This window comes from Amblyomma americanum, chromosome 8 (genome assembly GCF_052857255.1).
Source record: "Amblyomma americanum isolate KBUSLIRL-KWMA chromosome 8, ASM5285725v1, whole genome shotgun sequence".
Taxonomy (NCBI): domain Eukaryota; kingdom Metazoa; phylum Arthropoda; class Arachnida; order Ixodida; family Ixodidae; genus Amblyomma; species Amblyomma americanum.
In genome coordinates this window covers 69,206,494-69,225,001 of record NC_135504.1, presented here as the reverse complement: position 1 = coordinate 69,225,001, position 18,508 = coordinate 69,206,494, and the positions used below count along the sequence as shown (strand labels likewise).

The 18,508-nt window shown below is 45.0% G+C and overlaps 1 protein-coding gene across 3 annotated transcripts in view; it reads right to left on the bottom strand.

Moving 5' to 3' along the window:
• LOC144100418 (uncharacterized) overlaps window positions 1–18,508 on the bottom strand; it is a 33,230-nt gene that overhangs the window by 7,410 nt on the left and 7,312 nt on the right. For 2 of the 3 annotated variants that reach the window (XM_077633374.1, XM_077633376.1), the window contains 2 exons: window positions 9,727–9,797; window positions 2,798–2,899 (listed from right to left, as the gene is read on the bottom strand). In XM_077633374.1, the coding sequence (XP_077489500.1) occupies window positions 2,798–2,899; window positions 9,727–9,797 (173 nt within the window). The remainder of the gene's footprint in view (window positions 1–2,797; window positions 2,900–9,726; window positions 9,798–18,508) is intronic. The other variant, XM_077633375.1, reaches the window with a different exon arrangement.

Here is an 18,508-nt window from a genome sequence, read left to right as displayed (position 1 = left end):
GCAGCCCAGAGGCACTTTATTTTTAGCTATCAAATATCAATGCACTGCATTTTGCGTTCAAAATATAATTTAATCTTATTAGGTAATACCTAAAGCTAAAAGCTTTTATTCCGAAAAATACAATGGTATGTTTCATAGCATGCAAATGCGTAGATACGGGCAAAATGAAAACACTCGCGTAGTTGCTACAAGAACACACCTTTGCTTGAAGTTCCCAGCCACGACCTTGAAATAGTGAGGGTGGCTGCGGCAGCCAGAACTATACATACGACATTAATTATTTAGTAATTACAGCTTATGAAGTGCTTCTATTTTCACGAGAAATCAGAAAATGGGTGGCCGGCTACTCTACACCCTTTTTATGCGGATGGTCTGTGTGCGTGATTTTGTTTTCCAGGTGAATGGTGGTCTGCTACGCTTCCTGTCTCTCCGTATTTCTTCTGCAGCCTCTCTGTACTTTTATAAAGACAGTTTCTTTACTTAAGTTATTCACATTAAAAACCCTTGTGCACTCCAAACCGGAGATAGGTTAAGTTACATGGCACCACCACCACGATAACCTCATATAACCCTTTCTATCCCAGTGCCACCATTTTTTCCCCTCATTTCCGGTATATAATATATAGCATCGCAAAAGTAGGGCGGGGCACTGTCAGTTGCTACAGCATTAAATGTTTGTCATCTCTACATTTCGCATGAAGCTCATCGCAATTCTTCCTCAAGTCGAGCTTTGTTGCACAAAATACTGAATATTAGAATACTGCAAGGTACTCTTATTTGACTATTTAAGGTAATTGTCTTTTCTTCGATGTGTAGCAATATATTTCTTCTCATTTTTTTTTCATCGCTCACATTGAGTAGTTAAGACTGCAATAGAAAACCAACGTATAACGTTTTTGACGGTAGCAAAAACTTTCATAGCAAAAAGATTGAAGGCTGCGGAGGAGAGATTTGAGGACATAACGATTGCTACAGTGAAATTGTACAAGGCCTTTTTTTGCAATGCTTATTTTTTATAGGGTCTTCCTTCGGCATTTTCTCGGTGCATCTAGGTTTTCTAGCGTATACAAAAGACTATTATAGTGTGCGAAAAAGAGATTGGGTAAATGATAACAGAGACCAGGAGACATGAGCGTTATGGAAGCAAAAGATGACGTAAAAGGGCGAGAGTGAATAAAAGCGTATAGACCGACAGCTGGACCTGAGGTAGTGTGAAGCCATGTGAAACATGGGGAGGGGGGTGGTAAAGTGCGCGTGCGTTCTTGCTCCGTTCGGTGCAAATATTGCTTTAACATCCGCCACTACGTCCGAGGTTGACCTGAATGCCAGCGCCGCAAGTAACCTCCCGTAAAGCTCGCGAGTTTGCTCTAGCCAGTTGCATCACATCGCACACCATTTCACCAAGTCGGCAGAGATCTTCTGGGCCCATTCTTTGTATCATTGGCCAGCAATAAGCGGACAGTTGTCGGGGCAGACTATCTGACACGCTATGTGGAAACCTAGGTGGTGCCGAGGGGCAGATCATCTGAAATCGCGTAATTTGTCATGCACGGCACTGTTTTACGACATGGCGCCTTGTCCTACGTCATCACCCACCGAGGAACGAATTTGAAAGCGCAGCTCATGGACGAGGGATTCTAGTTGGGTCACACTAACCATCGCAAGACTACTGCCTACCAGGCGCAGTAAAACGGGCTCACTGAGCCACTCAGCAAAACCATAGCATATATGCTCGCAATGTACGGATACGTAGGACGAGATCCTCCCATACCTGACTTTCGCGTACAAGTTCGTAAAAAAACAACGCACTTTACGCGATTTCGCCTCGTTGATGGGGTAATGTTCACACAATGCTGGATGCCATCCCAAGCAGCACAGGTAATCGGCCTAATATTGCAACAGGATGGTCCCATCCTGGTCCTTTGTAGGGCCGGCCTTTGCCAATACGACTCCAATGTTGGGCCAATTACCTGTGCTGCTTTGGATGTTTTCGTGCACAACAGACGACCGGGCGCTCACGCTACACGCCGAGGAGTTTGTTCAAAACACGAAGGGAGGCAGCCAACTCGCCCGCATGCGCATCAATCGGCAACAGGGGGACAAATGCACGCCGCTACAACCACGACACATACACGTCGAGTACCAACCCGACGACCAAGTGTGGGTGTGGACCCCGGTCCATCGCCCAGGCATGTCAGAGAAATTCCTATGCCGCTAGTTTGTACCCTACAGAGTGTTGTGTGGCATCACGGATGTGATTTGTGAAGTTCTGCCCGACAGTGCTGTGCAGAGTGCGCGCCGTAGACCCCAGCCTGAAGTAGTGCACGTACTCCGTATGAAGCCTTATTTACCGCACTAACGGACAGCGCTTCCGCTATTTTTTTTTTGTCGCAAGAGCCCGTTAGCCTCTTCTAATTTTGCTCCTTCGTTTCTTTGTGCCGTTGGCCTGTCCAGTTAGCTCGTAGCGCCCTAAAGGTTTCAATTTTTTTTTCTGGAGAGGAAAATAATGCCACCAGGTGGCCCAAGTAGCAACAATCGACAAGGTTAAGGTTTGCACACGCACCCTGGAAACTTTTCTGGGTGATCCTGCCGGTGAGCGGTGTCTTGATCCATGGTTCAGTGACAATATCAACACTCCACGCTGTCCTGCCCAGTAGAAGCTCATAGGCAAAGTTCCTCGGTTGCTATGCTCGATGCCTACCTCATCACCCCTCCACATCTCGTAATTGCTACACGTCCAGAACACTGCTGATAGCTAGAAAATGGAGAGATTTCTGAGAGACGAGTTTGCACTTACTGCGTTCTTGTGTGCGCAGAGTTTTTGTGCGCTGTGGATAAGCTTTGGCAAGGTGCCTTTGTAGCACTGGTGCACTTCGTACTCGAGCCTATGGAAATCGGACTGCGATAGAGTCAAAACATTGGGAGAGTTATTCAGAGAGTGGATGAATGAAGAGGGTTTGGGACAGGAGGGTAAAGTTTCTTGTATGAAGCATACTTACTCTCACTGTATCTCCGTTCAGTTCACGCTTTGAACTTTCAGATTAAGAACACTTATATCACTACGGTCTTTGAAACTGCGAGATTTTCTGTCTTTGTATCAAATAAATACTACGTGCGTTAGGAGTAATTGTGATGAAACGTACAAGTGCAGATCCTGTCCAGGAAATAGTTTTAGTTTTTCGTGCAAGCTATGTAGTAAATATCTGCTGTTTAGATTAATTTTGACAGGAATAGTCTAACTAAAGTTCGTAACCAAGCCGTTCCCACTTCCGCTGTTCCACACTGTTCCACGCTCTTTTTGGGAGAAGCGAACACGCGGTTCATGCCTAGCACACGATTAGCAAGCGTGGGATCTCTCGACTGTCCAGGCGTGGCTTATAGGCATCTGATACATCTGCTTTGTTCTTAAGCTAACGGCGCTCTCTAACTTACGCAGCGCTCATCTCCAACAGTGATTGGCTTGACTAGGAATCCAAGCGGGTTTGTGCTCCACCTCACACACTGCTTTATATTCTTGATGATTATTATGAGGACTGTGATTTTGTATGGCGCAAGGTAATCTGGGGCCAAAGAGCGCCATGCACACGGAGTTTTCGTCTTCTCAGGGTTGGGTCAAAGACCCATTTCAAATCATGTCACCTTAAAGAAGCTGTGCCCCAGACCAGAGGAAAACTTGTACATATTTTATCACCGGTGGGCACACGGTGGCACTGGGGACCGAACCCTGGGCCTCCCGCATGTGAGGCGGATGCTTAAATAGCTCGGCCACCGCTGCGGTTTCATTTTTCTCTAGCCGACGCGTCTTCTCACACTCATGACCGCACCGAATCGCGACTCCTGACCACAGCTGATTACCCGGCGCCGCGTCTGCGTAGCGAAGGGGCTGCACGACGATTTCGATCAGGGCATTTATACAACGACGTCAGCTGTCGTAGGATATATATATCAGTGTCTACCGTGCCAATAACAAGGCCATCAGTTATGTCCACGTCAAGGGCAAGCATGTATCTATTCGAATACTGTGCCCACAGTGTGCCTCGTATTAGAAATTTCAGGATAGATTAGTATATCTTAGCTAGAAAGTCACAACTTATCAGGAGCTCTTGTGTTAGGCTGGTCTACAGTTGTATATTTCTAGTTCAAGATCAATGTCCTGTGTCTACTTCTAAGGCTGGCCCTTGTGATTCAGTCCGTAAAGAGCGACTAGCAGCGATTGCAGGAATCTCACTGAACTTCTCCCCGTTGTGATTAACTAAAAGGTCCAAAGCCTGACACACATAAGCGCTTTATAGCATCTGCTCACAAGACCACAATTAAAGTGGACCAGTCATCCTGGGGCGAAATAAACATTAAGGAAACATGGTCAATATCTTGTTCCTCGAATGTACCTATCTCTTTTTGCTTCTTTCCTTTATTTTTCTTTCCCAGTGAGATTGGTAGCAACCGGGTTGTCTGTCCGGCCCGCCTCTACCTTTTGTACATCCCAGAATGTAGAGGTCTCAAAATCCTTTCTCAGGAACAACCGCTGATTTTTTGAAAATCTGAAAATACCTAATGTAACTTGTGCTCTTAACGCCGCAACTACTTCTTGATGGGCTCTTATTGCGATAGTTTTCCGGTTCTTAGTAGCTTTAGTGCGCTCTTCGTTTGTCTTCGTGTGGTTGAGTTACAAGGAGGATGCATACTGGGACGGGAGGCCACCCTTGATTTCCTATAAGCACTCGCCTAACTTACGTTTTATGTTCAGCTGACAAAGACTAGTAAAGAATTTACTAGAGGCCATTATCTTTCTGCCACTTACTGAAATTGGCTTCCGTCCCAAAGTCTTTGCAACGTAACCCTTCTTTATCCTCCAAAACAGGTTTAACGTGACAGCGTTAAGGAGCTCCTGTCGCAAGTCCCGCGTTATCGACAATGTCGCTGACCGAGAGATAAAAACCGACTAACAATCCCCAGATAAGTACCCAAGGAAGTGGGGAACCTAGGTCACATGACCTAACAGCATCATCACAACCTGCCCACTGGACAGTGAGCGAAATGCCCACCTTGGCAGGTGGCAGTTAAATAAATCGTCAATCAGGAATAACAACCTGGGTCGTACAAGGTCAACCGATGTCAGCACCTGCCACATTAGGGCAGTGGCGTATGCTCCTTTGTGCCACGAGTGTTATCAGGACTCTCCGGGATCTATGAATGCAGAGAATGACCAATTCTGCAATATAGGAAGTGACCTATTACGCCATCGCGTCATACCGCTAAGGCGGAGCTTAAGTATCCCCTCCAAATTTTCTCTTCCCCATCTGACCAAATCCATTTGTTTGTTACGATTGTTGTGCGTAATGTATTTGATAGTATATCAGCCTCGATCATACTGTTGCATACAACAAACTGCTTGCGGCCATTCCACCTACACTTAGGTGCTCAAGTTTCGGCGGGGCTTCAAGGCGTAATTTAGCTTGCATAGCACCCTCACCCCTACTATTAACACACCTCGTGACACACCCCAGGACGCAGTGTTATCTTCAACACTGTTCAATAAAGGTATTATTCCATAAGCTCATAAATTACAGGAGATTCCCGACCTTCATACATCATGTACACCGTTGACCTCACATTCTGGTGCACCCACAGGTATCCCGGAGAGATGATGGACACTCTTCAGGTGGGCTTCGACACTATTCCCGTTCCCCACTCTGGCCTCCAGTATTTTCGTAAAAATGCTTAATTACTTCGCCTTTCTTGTATACCCCATATCAACAATCGGTTCAGTCCAGTACTGTTGCCCTTTCTATGAACAGCCAGTCCATTCCCCAGGTAACATGTTGTAGGGTACTGAGTATGCAAATCAGCGCAAACGAGACCCCTTCCGCAACCAACCAGGCCATCAACATCTGCCACTACGCTACACAACTAAGCCGACGGGTCGTAACACGACACGCTGCCCTTTACGAAATATAATCTAGTCATCGACGCGTGCCCTTCGTCTAAACATTATTCTTTAGTATATTGCGCTTTATGCATTGCCACTACAACAGTACACCTAATACATCTAGACTCCGCGCTCGTCCCTGTATGTTCCTTCTTTGTCTGTGTTGTTTTAGCGCTTTAGAAAAATGTCAAACGTGCATCAACTAGCCCGATTCGCCACTCTCCTGTACAAGGCGACCCTGCAGCTCCCTATCCAAACTTAAAACCAACGCTTGTACGACACTCGCCTTTTCACTGATATCAACCTCCACCGGGATCGCCCAGCTGCCCTCCTGTCTGGCGCCATTAAGGGCACTGGACCTTTGCATAAGCCGGCTTCTCCCTCATCTACCTTCCGCTCCACGCCTCGGTGTCTCCCCTTTCCTCTAACCGCAGCATCGCCACGTTCCCCGTTAAATGGGCCCCGGCCTTCACTAGAGGTGAAAACAGGCTCAGGATCACAAACCCTCTCTTCCCTACTCCCCGCTTACTCTTGCTTATAAAGATGCGTTCCACATCGAGGTCCCTCGGTTCTGCCGCGTATACCATACACGCCCCAAAAAACTCATCCACTCCTCAGAGATGCGTCTATGACCCCTACGTCAATTCTCCTAGTACCATTGCCATCGAGCGGCGCCATGTAGTACATGCCATTCAGATATTCCCACACCCCGAACACCTGAGCATCTATTTACGTTGTGTATACCGACTTCAAGGAAGCTATCCACTTAATTCAAAATAGCACCCTACCCCCCGACCTAAGAGATGATCTCAGAAGTAGAGCACTGCACGGGCTCTGGGTTTACGCTGGCCGCGTAAAGCAGTGTTTTGCAGGGCCTAGAAATTGGTCGTTGGGTGTGGGCTTGGGTATGTAAGCTGACGGGGCCTCGGCAGGAATTGGTATTGAACTGAACGAGTTGTAATATTGAGCGCCAGCTTCTTATGATCGGAAGGGGATAAGAATTGGCAGGTCAGGAGATCGCAAGAATTCGACTATATCCAGATTGCGAGTTTCATTAGTGTATAGCGATTAATGGGACATTATGGGCCTGCGAAAAATGAAAACAGTTGAGAAAGCGCAATCATTTTAGAGAAAGACGCATACACTATTTTGTTTCCCTAACACTCGTTCGCCCTTTTTGCTAACCTCTCTGGTTCTGAAGCGCTGAAAGAAAATAAACCTCAATTTGGCTTGCTGTTACCTCAATTAACTCTACTAGAAAAGTCATGCACGATAGTACAAGCATCACCACGGGGCTCGCACACAAGAAATAGTTTTCATTCGCAGAACATAGCCGAATACACCAGGAAGTGTGAGGTCGACATACGTTATTTGACCGCAAGCTTTTCAGTTTTCAGTATTTTACATTCACTCCTGCCATAGGACGCTACTTTGCTTTGTTATGTTTGAAACTTTACATTCACAAGTTTTACATTATCTCATAGTCGTAATATTTATTCAACTTTGGTGCTTTCCGGGAGCAGCCATTGAATGCTTAGTTCAAAGCTAGCGCCTGTGTCTTGATGTTTGCGGTGTAAATAACGCACCTCTCCCTTCTGTCTCTTGGGTCCGACCTTTTTCTTAATCTTCGATGCCCTTCTGTTTTTCAACCGCTCTCAAAGCTATAGCTCTGTAAGATGCGATAGCACAGCTTCATTTAAAGCGAAGCATGGGGCCTCTAGGATAGGACATCTCCACGGCGTAATATAAGCGAGCCCAAATGGTGTGACGATTTGACCAGCACGCTGATGCTGTTCAAACAGACGCTAGCACGCACCACGTTGACTTGTGGACTCGTGTGACCCGTTCCGCGGCAGTGTCAAACAAATTGCTAAGCTACAAGTTGCGTGCCATACCTCTGCGAAATAATGAACAAACTGTAGGGCAGCAAACCGGGTCCAGTACATTATTTCCAGCTAGATGGTGCCTATGGTATTCAGAGCAGTGTGGTTTCTTGTTGACAGAAAAACTGGAAAGAGCGCGACCAGAAACAAAACGGTGTAATTTAAGAGCTATATTTAGAAGAAGAAACTGTTCGTTCACGAAAATTCTTAGTAACAATAACATTTGCACTACTAATCGGCGCTTAGCTCTTGTATTCTTGCAGGCCTGAGCCTGGCTCGCACACAAGGCGGGCCGAGTGGGACCGAGAAGTTCAAAGTGACCTAAGGTTCGGGCCGGGCTCGCGCGTGAAGAGTTATAACCACTTTGTTATGGACTAATAATTACGACTTGCCCAGTGCTTTACGCGATGGTGCGCTGTTACTTATGTACCCTGCCACAGTCTCCCGTAGGCGGACTCTCGGCCATGCAGGGATCGTGGGAAGAGAACTTGTTATCGACTTATCCCGGAACATTCCGAACCAGCCGCCGGTAGTCCACTGGGTCAGCCCCCCTGCAATGTCTGAGATCTGAGATTACAAATGTTACAAGCTGCACAAGTTACAAGTTGTTAAAACTGCACCTCAAAAACCTGTCTCCGCACACTGACCTCACCTCATTCAAGTCCCACATTCTTCTTAAAATTAAAGCAGACACGTCACCCCTCCTTTCTCCTCACCCCTGATCGTCTCTGTATTTACCGGCTCCGTTCACACCCTTCGTTCACAAATTGCCCATGCATTGGTGCGAATACGGGAGATTGTGTCTTCTTCTGTCCCGTCGCTGTTCACTCTCCTCATTGTCTGCATGATCACCATGCCTTGGTGTAGTACATGGCTGGCGTCGGCCCAACGGAACGATCAGGTGCCGCTGACCCAATTAGCCACTGACTTTCTTGGCGCCTAATATTGTGGAAGTATATAAAGGAATCTTCTTTGTCTGTCTCCCCCTGTTCCGATCGCTGTCACTAAAAAGCGCACTATTCATCAAGGATATCATTCTAAACATACTGTCCTCCCTGCATGAAATCTCAAGTCGTAAGTAGACCATAGACTTTGGCGCAGCTGCTGCCAGCACCGCACCTACCTTCCATTAACTCCTTCGCATAACATGCCTGCTGTAGCTTCCGCAAATAATCGCATGCAGAAACCATACGTCATAACGAGTAGGAGGAGGAAGAGGGGAAGGAAAGGCGGGAGGTTAACCGGCAGATGAAACCAGTTTGCTACCCTGCACTGGGGGAAGGGATGAGGGGATATAAGGGTGAGGAAGAAAAGGTAGTGATAACAAAAAGCAGACGAAAAGGCCTCGGCAAAGGCACAGCCTGTCGTGCAGGCACGACACTCTTAATAACCACAGGAGGGCCTGAGAGACCCTCACCGCCGCTGATTGCCGCGGACAGTGTCTGAGAATCTTGAACTCCGAAAGCGGGCGTGATTCGCTGTGTTCCAGCGCACGGCGTAGAGAATGTCTTTCAGAACTGTACGCTGGGCATTCACAAAGAATATGAGATATGGTCTCATCTCGGCCACGTATGTGACATGCAGGTTTGACAGACATGCCGATTACAGTGGAGTAATGGTTTGTGAATGCGGTACTAAGCCACAGGTGACACAGCAAAGTTGCCTCATGTAATTGTAGGCTAGATGGGAGCCATAACTTCAGCTCAGAATTCAGGGATAATAGAAACGGATTTTGGAAGCTAGTATGAATACCACGAAAAAAACATTCTAAAATATAAACGAGAATAAAATAAAACCATGGATGCCAAAAATTAAAATTATTTTTAATCTCTCTGGCTAGACAACAAGGCAAATGCCGGCTTCGATTTGCAGCTATCATCTCCAGTTGAAGTGAGTGCGCATGTTTATTCTTACCTCAAGGAGAAAGTTGCTCGGAAGTCCGTCCAGTGGAGTATGGTTCACACAATAGGCTGTTTCGTGCATAACTGTAAATTTGAAGGAAAATTAAACGACACAGTTTCCACACACCAAAATGCGAAGGTGCAATAGAATTCACAGCCTTTTGTGTAAAAGGTTAAAAAAAATGGCCTGGCTTAGCTAAGGTTAAGCCTAGGATGCGAAGCATAATAGATTTGTGAAAGGGTATAGCCTGGTGACACTTGGTTATACTTGGTAATGCTTGGATACACTTGATTTATGCTTGGTAATGCTGTATGACTGCTTTGGCGTGAGGAGCGTTACTCTTTTATACAATGCCGCGACGACAATCGCCCCCTAGAGGGAGGAGCGGGAGTTAGCCTTGGTGGTCGCGGCCGCGCGGCGACCGCGCGAGTTGAGCCCCGTCTCTCCTCAGCTGGCGTGACGTCAGACCACGTGCTCGGCTGCAGCGCCCCTAGCGGGAGGAGCGGGAGTTAGCCTTGGTGGTCGCGGCCACGCGGCGACCGCGCGAGTTGAGCCCCGTCTCTCCTCAGCTTTCGTGACGTCAGACCACGTGCTCGGGTGCAGCGCCCCTAGCGGGAGGAGCGGGAGTTAGCCTTGGTGGTCTCGGCCGCGCCAGGCTGGGCTATGGTTGAGCTAAGTAGTGTCCCTATTATGCTTCGCATAAAACACTATGAGGGACGCCGTAGTGAAGGGCACCAGAAATTTCGACCACATGGGGTTCTTTAGCGTGCACTGACATCGAACAGTACGCGGGCCTCTAGACTTTCCCCTTCATCAAAATTCGACCACCGCGAAAAGGACCGAACCCGCGTTTTTCGGATCAGCAGCCGAGCGCCATAACCACTGAGCCACCGGGGCGGCGATACCCACGAAGGAGTAGCTACGTGATGAAAGGAAGAAAACTTATTTGTACTGATACCCACGAAAGCGCTAGAAAACCGTGGTGTAAGTTTGAATAAAGCAAGGAAATGTTTTGTCGATAAGTTATATAGCAGGTCGAGTACGAGAACAAGATATTTGTGTCAAAGCAAAGACCACTTGAAGGAGATTGATGTCGCTTGCTTGCGAGGAGTGTAAATATTTCAGAAAGCGGTGTATTATACTCGTACACAAGGAAGGCAAACAAGGACGTGGTCACTGCCTGCAAACATTTTCACGGCTCAATGAAGTTGATATTGACGTCGCTTGCTTGCGAGGAGTGTAAATAATTTAGAAAGTGGTGCAATATACTCGTACACAAAGAACATAAACAAGGACGTGGTCACTGCCTGCAAACATTTTAAAGGCTCAATAAGGTTTAGATTGATGTCGCTTGCTTGCGAAGGCTGTAAATAATTTAGAAAGCGGTGCAATGTACTCGTCCACAAGGAACACAAACAAGGACGTGGTCACTGCCTGCAAACATTTCCACGGCTCAATGAAGTTGATATTGACGTCGCTTGCTTGCGAGGAGTGTAAATAATTTAGAAAGTGGTGCAATATACTCGTACAGAAAGAACATAAACAAGGACGTGGTCACTGCCTGCAAACATTTTAAAGGCTCAATAAGGTTTAGATTGATGTCGCTTGCTTGCGAAGTGTGTAAATAATTTAGAAAGCGGTGCAATGTACTCGTACACAAGGAACACAAACAAAGACGTGGTCACTGCCTGCAAACATTTTCAAGGCTCAATAAGGTTTAGATTGATGTCGCTGGCTTGCGAAGGGTGTAAATAATTTAGAAAGCGGTGCTATGTACTCGTACACAAGGAACACAAACAAGGACAAGGTCACTGCCTGCAAACATTTTCAAGGCTCAATAAGGTTTAGAATGATGTCGCTTGCTTGCGAAGAGTGTAAATAATTTAGAAAGCGGTGCAATGTACTCGTACACAAGGAACACAGACAAGGACGTGGTCACTGCCTGCAAACATTTTCAAGGCTCAATAAGGTTTAGATTAATGTCGCTTGCTTGCGAAGAGTGTAAATAATTTAGAGAGCGGTGCAATGTACTCGTACACAAGGAACACAGACAAGGACGTGGTCACTGCCTGCAAACATTTTCAAGGCTCAATAAGGTTTAGATTGATGTCGCTTGCTTGCGAAGAGTGTAAATAATTTAGAGAGCGGTGCAATGTACTCGTACACAAGGAACACAAACAAGGACGCGGTCACTGCCTGCAAACATTTCCAAGGCTCAATGAAGTTGAGATTGATGTCGCTTGCTTGCGAGGAGTGTAAATATTTTAGAAAGCGGTGCAATATACTCGTACACAAGGAACACAAACAAGGACGTGGTCACTGCCTGCAAACATTTTCAAGGCTCAATAAGGTTTAGATTAATGTCGCTTGCTTGCGAAGAGTGTAAATAATTTAGAAAGCGGTGCAATGTACTCGTACACAAGGAACACAAACAAGGACGTTGTCACCGCCTGCAAACATTTTCAAGGCTCAATAAGGTTTAGATTGATGTCGCTTGCTTGCGAAGAGTGTAAATAATTTAGAGAGCGGTGCAATGTACTCGTACACAAGGAACACAAACAAGGACGTGGTCACTGCCTGCAAACATTTTCAAGGCTCAATAAGGTTTAGATTGATGTCGCTTGCTTGCGAAGAGTGTAAATAATTTAGAAAGCGGTGCAATGTACTCGTACACAAGGAACACAAACTAGGGCGTGGTCACTGCCTGCAAACATTTTCAAGGCTCATTAAGGTTTAGATTGATGTCGCTTGCTTGCGAAGAGTGTAAATAATTTAGAAAGCGGTGCAATGTACTCGTACACAAGGAACACAAACAAGGACGTGGTCACTGCCTGCAAATATTTTCAAGGCTCAATAAGGTTTAGATTGATGTCGCTTGCTTGCGAAAGGTGTAAATAATTTAGAAAGCAGTGCAATATACTCGTACACAAGGAACACAAACAAGGACGTGGTCACTGCCTGCAAACATTACAAAGGCTCAATTAGGTTTAGATTGATGTCGCTTGCTTGCGAAGGGTGTAAATAATTTAGAAAGCGGTGCAATGTACTCGTACACAAGGAACACAAACAAGGACGTGGTCACTGCCTGCAAACATTATAAAGGCTCAATAAGGTTTAGATTGATGTCGCTTGCTTGCGAAGGGTGTAAATAATTTAGAAAGCGGTGCAATATACTCGTACACAAAGAACATAAACAAGGACGTGGTCACTGCCTGCAAACATTTTAAAGGCTCAATAAGGTTTAGATTGATGTCGCTTGCTTGCGAAAGGTGTAAATAATTTAGAAAGCGGTGCAATGTACTCGTACACAAGGAACACAAACAAGGACGTGGTCACTGCCTGCAAACATTTTCAAGGCTCAATAAGGTTTAGATTGATGTCGCTTGCTTGCGAAGGGTGTAAATAATTTAGAAAGCGGTGCAATGTACTCGTACACAAGGAACACAAACAAGGACGTGGTCACTGCCTGCAAACATTATAAAGGCTCAATAAGGTTTAGATTGATGTCGCTTGCTTGCGAAGGGTGTAAATAATTTAGAAAGCGGTGCAATATACTCGTACACAAAGAACATAAACAAGGACGTGGTCACTGCCTGCAAACATTTTAAAGGCTCAATAAGGTTTAGATTGATGTCGCTTGCTTGCGAAGGGTGTAAATAATTTAGAAAGCAGTGCAATGTACTCGTACACAAGGAACACAAACAAGGACGTGGTCACTGCCTGCAAACATTTTCGAGGCTCAATAAGGTTTAGATTGATGTCGCTTGCTTGCGAAGAGTGTAAATAATTTAGAAAGCGGTGCAATGTACTCGTACACAAGGACCACAAACAAGGACGTGGTCACTGCCTGCAAACATTTTCAAGGCTCAATAAGGTTTAGATTGATGTCGCGTGCTTGCGAAGAGTGTAAATAATTTAGAAAGCGGTGCAATGTAATCGTACACAAGGAACACAAACAAGGACGTGGTCACTGCCTGCAAACATTTTCAAGGCTCAATAAGGTTTAGATTGATGTCGCGTGCTTGCGAAGAGTGTAAATAATTTAGAAAGCGGTGCAATGTAATCGTACACAAGGAACACAAACAAGGACGTGGTCACTGCCTGCAAACATTTTCGAGGCTCAATAAGGTTTAGATTGATGTCGCTTGCTTGCGAAGAGTGTAAATAATTTAGAAAGCGGTGCAATGTACTCGTACACAAGGACCACAAACAAGGACGTGGTCACTGCCTGCAAACATTTTCAAGGCTCAATAAGGTTTAGATTGATGTCGCGTGCTTGCGAAGAGTGTAAATAATTTAGAAAGCGGTGCAATGTAATCGTACACAAGGACCACAAACAAGGACGTGGTCACTGCCTGCAAACATTTTCGAGGCTCAATAAGGTTTAGATTGATGTCGCTTGCTTGCGAAGAGTGCAAATAATTTAGAAAGCGGTGCAATGTACTCGTACACAAGGACCACAAACAAGGACGTGGTCACTGCCTGCAAACATTTTCAAGGCTCAATAAGGTTTAGATTGATGTCGCGTGCTTGCGAAGAGTGTAAATAATTTAGAAAGCGGTGCAATGTAATCGTACACAAGGAACACAAACAAGGACGTGGTCACTGCCTGCAAACATTTTCGAGGCTCAATAAGGTTTAGATTGATGTCGCTTGCTTGCGAAGAGTGTAAATAATTTAGAAAGCGGTGCAATGTACTCGTACACAAGGACCACAAACAAGGACGTGGTCACTGCCTGCAAACATTTTCAAGGCTCAATAAGGTTTAGATTGATGTCGCGTGCTTGCGAAGAGTGTAAATAATTTAGAAAGCGGTGCAATGTACTCGTACACAAGGACCACAAACAAGGACGTGGTCACTGCCTGCAAACATTTTCGAGGCTCAATAAGGTTTAGATTGATGTCGCTTGCTTGCGAAGAGTGTAAATAATTTAGAAAGCGGTGCAATGTACTCGTACACAAGGACCACAAACAAGGACGTGGTCACTGCCTGCAAACATTTTCAAGGCTCAATAAGGTTTAGATTGATGTCGCGTGCTTGCGAAGAGTGTAAATAATTTAGAAAGCGGTGCAATGTAATCGTACACAAGGAACACAAACAAGGACGTGGTCACTGCCTGCAAACATTTTCAAGGCTCAATAAGGTTTAGATTGATGTCGCGTGCTTGCGAAGAGTGTAAATAATTTAGAAAGCGGTGCAATGTAATCGTACACAAGGAACACAAACAAGGACGTGGTCACTGCCTGCAAACATTTTCGAGGCTCAATAAGGTTTAGATTGATGTCGCTTGCTTGCGAAGAGTGTAAATAATTTAGAAAGCGGTGCAATGTACTCGTACACAAGGACCACAAACAAGGACGTGGTCACTGCCTGCAAACATTTTCAAGGCTCAATAAGGTTTAGATTGATGTCGCGTGCTTGCGAAGAGTGTAAATAATTTAGAAAGCGGTGCAATGTAATCGTACACAAGGAACACAAACAAGGACATGGTCACTGCCTGCAAACATTTCCAAGGCTCAATGAAGTTGAGAGTGATGTCGCTTGCTTGCGAGGAGTGTAAATATTTTAGAAAGCGGTGCAATATACTGGTACACAAGGAAGAAAAACAAGGACGCGGTCACTGCCTGCAACCATTTTCACGGCTCAATGACGTTTTTCAGTAAATCTACACCCGCGAGCTCTGTCAGATAGAAAAGCAACGCAAACGCAAAAATTAGTCTAATCTAAAACTCGCGTACAGTATACCCATCAAAACTGAGGCGTTGTTCACTGCCATAAACATATTATTTGTGCCGAGTCCATACGAGATTGCACAATATGTGTCATATACTAGTACATATCTTGTACGTGACCATATATGTCATTGTGTCATACGAGTCTCGTATGTAAGATTTCTGGCGAAGGAAAAGGCTGGGCTGAAATTCAAAAGAAGTGAACAATGATCTAGCAGAAATACAAGTTAGAAGAATGAACTAAAAAAAGAAGGGCGAGAAAAACATGAACTACCCGGATTCAAACAACCATCCTGCAGAGCCACAGCGATCTACTCTAACCGTAAGATCAGGATGCCACAGGAAACGCACGCGTTATTTTTGTACGACAAGACACGCCATCCTTTGGATTACTTCGCGTAAGGACGGCAAGATGTGAGATCAAGTTGTGAGCCACGTGGTTTAAGCAGCAGGTATACACTACTGCGTCTACACTGATATTATGAATCTTGAGGTGCGTTGTTATAAACATTTAATCATCTTGATATGTATAGCAATTTCCATTGCGCCTTCATTGCATATGAATTTTCCGCTACAGCCGGAGCGCTGCCACGCCTATACCTGGCGTTATTTCTTACGCAGCTTTGCAATGGCTCAACAAAGTAGAGACGGCATATTTACTTGGAAACTAAAGAAGTTTCCACGTGCATTGGAAACGCAGAAGGACAGACAGTTCGGGAGGAAGTCGTTTACAAAAGGGCCTGAATAAGACAACCAAGGAGAAAATTGTGTAAAACAGGCCGTTTTACAGCGACAGCTGTTAGACGCTCGTCCCTGGCTTTCTCGTCACCGTCAGCGTAACCAGTGCGTGAGGCCGTTTCAGAGCGACAGCTGTCGCTGTGAAACGGCCTGTTTTACTCAATTTTATCCTTGGTTGCCTTATTCGGGCGCAGCGATTGCGCCGGTCAATCTGGATCGCATTAGCCTACGGGTGGCTCTGTTTGGAACACCCGCCTGCCAGTGCAAGGGTGCATCCCATGACCACTACATCAGTGGTCACGTGACTAAATGCCTAAACAGCTATCTCCGAATATCGCGTTACGTATTCATCACCGTCCTATTAGTTTTTTCTTCATGCGTTGGTTCGGCATTTGTTAGTCGCTTGTTCGTAGCTTCTTTTTCTTGTTTCGCGCAAAAAACGTGACTTGAACTTTATAGAAATGTTTAAGGTAATGGAGCATTCTGCCCTTGCGTAGCAGAATCATTGTTTTAAAGTTTTTCCACAGCTCGCTTGGGGCAGTTAGGATTGTGTTAGAAAACCACTGGCGTACGCTTTTGATGGCAGCAAAAACGTTAGTAGGAAAGAAATGCAAGCCTGCCGATGGGAGATCTGCGGATATATATATATATATATATATATATATATATATATATATATATATATATATATATATATATATATATATATATATTGAATAAACAGGGACTAACCTTTGAAACAATGTAATTGACGTTTCGGCCGTGGAACGGCCTTCATCAGAATAACAGCCTTCATCAGTTTGGTTATTCTGATGAAGGCCGTTCCACGGCCGAAACGTCAATTACATTGTTTCAAACGTTGGTCTCTGTTTATTCACTACTACTGACCGTGCCAAGAAGTCTTTTTCCATGACTTATATATATATATATATATATATATATATATATATATATATATATATATATATATATATTAGCAGACAAGCAAATGAAGTGAGGGGCTCGCTTGACAAACATATTAAGGAAGCGAACTGTCACGGAAAGTAAGGTCCAGAGGGCAATGTTTCTATTTTTTTTTAATATCTAGTGCCAATCAATTCGTTTTTTAAAGAAAATTACTTATGAAGCAGCAGAAAAAACAACCGTGCCGCCGATGGGATTCGAACCCACGACCTCCGAATATCGCGTCTGGTGCTCTTACCAACTGAGCTACGGCGACGGCTGTCCAATCTGCTGCTTTCGTGGGTATTTATGTTTTGCATGTGAGCGAACCTTGAGAGTGTTCACCAGCGCCACCGTCGTTCATAGCGGTGGACGTAGCACGTCCTGTAATACCGCAAGTGTGACGCAGAACGTCTTCTAACGGCGAGGGCGGAAACTGTGCGAGAGCCCTCTTATGCTACCTATGGCCTCAAGACTGCCAGAACCGAGACCCCGTTAAGCTATTAGCAAACAAGGCAAATGAAGTGAGGGGCTCGTTTGACAAGCATATTAAGGAAGCGAAGAGTCACCGAAACTAAGGTGCAGACAGGAATGTTTCTATTTTTGTTAAATATCTTGGGCCAATCAATTAGTTTTTAAAGAAAATTACTTATAAAGCAGCACAAAGAACAACCATGCCGCCGGTGGGATGGGGTGGCGCTGGTGAACACTCTCAAGGTTCGCTTACACGCAAAACATAAATACCCACGAAAGCAGCCGATTGGACAGCCGTCGCCGTAGCTCAGTTGGTAGGAGCACCAGACGCGATATTCGGAGGTCGTGGGTTCGGATCCCACCGGCGGCATGGTTGTTTTTTCTGCTGCTTTATAAGTAATTTGGTTTCGGTGAATGTTGGCTTCCTTAATACTTTTGTCAAATGATCCCCTATCAGCGTTTGCCTTGTCTGCAATATATATATATATATATATATATATATATATATATATATATATATATATATATATATATATATATATATATATATATATATATATAGGTGTTGAAAAATAGTGCTCATATCCTCTTTTCGTTTCAAAAATTCTTTTCTCCTCAATTGCTGGGCGTATTTGTGGTTTGTATGAACTCATATGCAGCAGTATTTGTTCACCCGAGGCATTCGTGACGCGTATGAACTAGTATACAGCGCATAGAGTTCATACGGGACACATTTCTAACAAATCAATTCATATGAACCAGGTGTGTTCACACGAGGCACATTTCAAGACACATATAGCTCATATATGCTGCCCATACGAGCTCACTCGAGACATCTTTGACACGAATAGCTCGTACGTAACACACGAATTCATACGAGGGAAATTCGAAGTCTTATCAGATTGTT